General features: G+C 42.4%; 1 protein-coding gene across 1 annotated transcript; it reads right to left on the bottom strand.

Annotated features, from left to right (window-relative positions):
* Positions 1 to 480: 480 nt before the first annotated feature.
* On the bottom strand, positions 481 to 1,667 carry LOC124961843 (transaldolase). Its single transcript, XM_047520888.1, has one exon. The coding sequence runs from the start codon at positions 1,645 to 1,647 to the stop codon at positions 529 to 531; it is 1,119 nt and encodes a 372-aa protein (XP_047376844.1). The 5' UTR covers positions 1,648 to 1,667; the 3' UTR covers positions 481 to 528.
* Between the last annotated feature and the right edge of the window lie 2,812 nt (positions 1,668 to 4,479).

The following is a 4,479-nucleotide window of genomic DNA, read 5'->3' as shown; positions in this document are numbered from 1 at the left end:
TGCGGCAGGGCGGAGAGGGAAGTGGAGGGGCGGGAACGGGAGGGGAGGGGCGGAGCGGGGAGAACCAACTGCGGAATCGGGCGGGGGAGAGCGCGAGCAGAGCCCAACGGAAGAGTCCAAGTCAAGGGACACGGGGATCAAAGAGGCTCATCTGCCTCATGAACTGGGATAGGACACGCGGTTTAAAGGGCCCCCAAAGCAGCTAGGAATCTAACAGAAGGGGATTATGGTCGGGGACTAGGGAAAAGGAGAAAGTCAGGCCTCCCGGGCCCTCCCAGAGCAGAACACTTGTCACGACGTGCTGAGACACCAGGTACCTGCCCCAAAGGTCCAGACTGGAGGAGTCGCCTTTCCTGCTCCCTTGGGAAGGACCGCTGCTCCAAATGGGCGTTCCTTCCCTGCTCACTCCATTCCTGTGCTGATTTTCCCCTAACCCACCTCTACTTCTGAATGACACTACCTTTTTTTTTTTTTTTTTTTTTTTGAAAAGCAATTGCTTTAATGCATTAGGCAAATTTTACAAAAAAATCAGAAACCTATGATCTGTCCCTGTTCCGATTGCTGAAAAAACGCACGATTCATCACAAGCCATGTGCAGTCGGCCCCAGGTCTGGGTCCAGCCTCAGATGCTACTACTTGCCGTTTTCTGCACCTGAACATTCGTTCCGTCAGCATCCGCTCCAACTTCACAGCATCAGCAGCAAACTTTCGGATCCCATCAGAGAGCTTCTCCACGGCCATCTGGTCCTCATTGTGCAGCCATCGAAAGGCCTTTTCATCCAGGTGTATCTTCTCCAAGTCACTGGCCTGGGCTCCCTTGGCTGAGAGCACAGGTGCCACCTTGGTGTTGTCTTTAAGCAGCTCCCCTAGGAGCTTGGGTGAGATGGTGAGGAAGTCGCAGCCTGCCAGTGCTTTGATCTCGCCCGTGTTGCGGAAGGAGGCACCCATGACAATGGTCTTGTAGCCAAACTTCTTGTAGTAGTTGTAGATTTTGGTGACGCTCTTCACCCCAGGGTCCTCCAGGGGCTCGAAGGACTTCCTGTCTGTGTTGGCCATGTGCCAATCCAGGATGCGCCCCACAAAAGGAGACACAAGCGTCACGCCCGCCTCGGCACAGGCCACCGCCTGGGCGAAGGAGAAGAGCAGCGTCATGTTGCAGTGGATGCCGTGCTGCTCCTCCAGCTCCCTTCCAGCCTGAATTCCCTCCCAGGTTGATGACAGCTTGATAAGAATTCTCTCCTTGCTGACTCCAGCTTCCTTGTAAAGCTCAATGAGGCGCCTGGCTCGGGCCACCATTGCATCCTTATCAAAGGAGAGCCTGGCATCTACTTCTGTGGACACACGACCTGGAATCTTCTTCAATATTTCTGCTCCAAACAACACGAAAAGTTTATCAACAGCATTTTTAATCTGGTCTTCTTGTGGCCCGCCCAACTTCTTGCCATAGGTGATGGCCTCCTCCACCAGCTCTTGGTAGGCAGGCATCTGCGCTGCGGCCAAGATCAGGGATGGGTTGGTAGTGGCATCCTGGGGCTTGTACTCATCAATGGCGTGGAAGTCGCCCGTGTCGGCCACCACGGTGGTGAACTGCTTCAGCTGGTCCAGTGCGGACTCCATCCTCTGGCGCTTCACCGGAGAACCCGACATGGCGAGGCGCGGACGGGGTCGACCGACACTACTTTTTAAAAATTTCACCCTATCGTGTCATTATTACCCCTACACCAATGGCTTCATTCCTGGATTCCACATTTTAAGGTTGAATGACTTGTGGAAAAGATTAGGATCATGAATAGTCTGGAAAGCACGTGCTATAAGTTTAAGAAACTGGGGATATTTAACTTGGCGAGGGAATGAATATATGTGGATCTTTAAAAATATGTCAAGTTGAATATAGTCAGTTGAAATGAACAATCTAACAAGAATAGGCAGGAAAGCAATGAAAAATAAGAGCAATGAAGCGTGAAGGAGGAGGGGAAGGCAAACTGTATAATTAAAACATGTACCATCATCCACTCCCAAGAATACATACCGATTGTGGGACAGAACAGACCATCCGGAAGCAGACGCAAATGCACTAGACATTTGGGATACAATAAAATTCAGTTGGTGGAAAACAGACTTTTTATATTGATAAAAGACCAAAACTGGAAAAAAATCCAAATGTCCATCAATAGGTGATAGACAAATTGTGGTATATACATATAATGAAATGCTACTCAGGAATAAAAAGAGATGAAGTATTATTTATAAAGTGATATAGATTAATTTTAAATTTTGCTGAATAAGAGAAGCCAGAGAACACAGAATATATTATTCCATGCACAGAAAACTTTAGGAATACAAAGCAGTCTATTAAGATAGATATTTTGTTTGTGGGCAGGGTGGGAACGTGGGTGGCAAGAAGGTAGGGTGACCAAGGGCAGAGGTTGGAATTACCTAGAAAATGAGAAGACTTTTGGAGGGAATGGATTGATTTATTATCTTCATTATCATGATGGTTTCACATATTCAAGTTAAAATTTATCAAACTGCACACTTTAAATACATGTAATTTATTGCATGTCAATTTTACCTCAAATTTAAGAAGTACATTCATCTTTTCTCACTTTCTAAGGTAAAAAGAATTCTATAAATATTTTTCTCCACTTTATGATTTTTTAAATTTTTTTAAAAATATTTTTAGATGTTGATAGACCTTTATTTATTTATTCATTTATTTATTTATTTACATGTGGTGTTGAGAATCGAACCTTGTGCCTCACATGCTAGGCAAGTGCTCTAACACTGAGCCACAACCCCAGCTATTTATGTTTTTTTTTAAAGGTATTCTGGAAACCATATCTTACCAATATTTAAAATTATTTTCTTTCTTCTTCATAGTATTCTTTGGTTTATTCAACAACTCATTAATAAGCAGTTGGTTGTTTCAGTCATTTGTGACCATCTTTTGTTATTATAATTCATGCCTGAAGAACATAATTTTGTAGATACAAATTTTAAACATTTGTTGAATTCCCAGTATCTTTGGAAGGACTGGGATGATATAGCTCAAGGTAGAACACTTGCCTATGGTGCGTGAGGCCCCCAGTTCCCTCTGGAGCACTGAAAAAAGAAAAGTGGTATTGTTGAGTCATTAGGTAAATACATAAGCAGTTTTGGGAGATGTCGCCAACTTTCATTCCTAGCGAGGTTGTCTCATTTTGTACACTTATCAGCAGTGTCTGAGGGTGCAGTATTCCTCCACATTCTCTCACCTACTGAGTATGTTGTCAAATGTTTGGATCTTGCCAACACAAGTGAGAAATGGTATCTTATTGTGGTTTAATTTGTCTTTTGTTCATTATGAACTAAGCAGAGCATGTTTCCATATTTTATAGCTATATTTGCATCTCTTTCCCTGAGAACTGTTTATTTCTTCAGCCCATTTTGGTAATGGTTTGCTGGCTATTTTATTTATAATGCTCTTTATATTTCAGGAACATGATTCCTTGGAGAGGAATATGTTGCAAATATTTTTTCTCAGGTTGTCATTGTCAAAGTGCATGGGAGGAATGGGGAGGTTAAACACAGCCAGGCAAGTTTTTTTTGTTTGTTTTTATGTAATCACCTTTACACCTTTTTGCTTCTGGATTTTAAGATATAATCAGGAATGTTTTGACTATTCAGAATGCATAGAAAAATTCAACCTTGCTAGTACTTGCTTAATTTCTATTTTTACATTCAGGTTTCAGATTCATGTGTAGTTTATCCTTGTGAATAATTAGAGAAAAATCCAAATTTATCATTTTCCATGTGATTATATGCAAATACTACTTATTAGTAATTTCCTGCCAGCTTGTGGTTTGTCTTTTTCATTCAAAGTGTATTTTGAAGAACAGGTTTTATTTTGATGAAGCCCAAATCATCAAATTCTTTTTGTTGTCAAATCTGTTGGCATCAGCTGCTGCCAATATTCTGCCACACAACACACACACCATTTTACAACCCAGATAGTCAGTCTGCAAACATCCTAGCCAGCCATTGGTCCACTCGTCAGACTGGGAACATTCTTAGCTGTCATTGGACCAGATGGTCAGTCTGTGAACATTCTCAGTTTTTTGGGACTGCTTACTTTACTTAGCATAATATTCTCTAGTTCCATCCATTTACCTGCAAGTGCCATAATTTCATTCTTCCTTAAGGCTGAGTAATATTCCATTGTGTATATGTACCTCATTTTCTTGATCCATTCATCTGTTGAAGGGCATCTAGGTGGGTTCCATAGTTTATCTACTGTGAATTGAGCTGCTTTACATTGATGTGGCTTCATCACTGTAGTATGCTGATTTTAAGTCCTTTGATATAAACCAAGGATTGGGAGAGCTGGCTCAAAATGCTGGGTTCATTCAGAATTTTCTGAGGAATCTCCATACTGCTTTCTATAGTGATTGCACCAATTTGCAGTCTCACCAGCAATGTATGAGTGTACCTTTTCCCCCA

Source organism: Sciurus carolinensis, chromosome 12 (genome assembly GCF_902686445.1).
Source record: "Sciurus carolinensis chromosome 12, mSciCar1.2, whole genome shotgun sequence".
Classification (NCBI taxonomy): Eukaryota; Metazoa; Chordata; class Mammalia; order Rodentia; family Sciuridae; genus Sciurus; species Sciurus carolinensis.
This window is presented reverse-complemented; position numbering and strand designations above follow the sequence as displayed.

Coding starts and splice junctions, on each gene's coding strand:
- LOC124961843 (XM_047520888.1), bottom strand. CDS start 1,647: ATGTCGGGTTCTCCGGTGAAGCGCCAGAGGATGGAGTCCGCACTGGAC.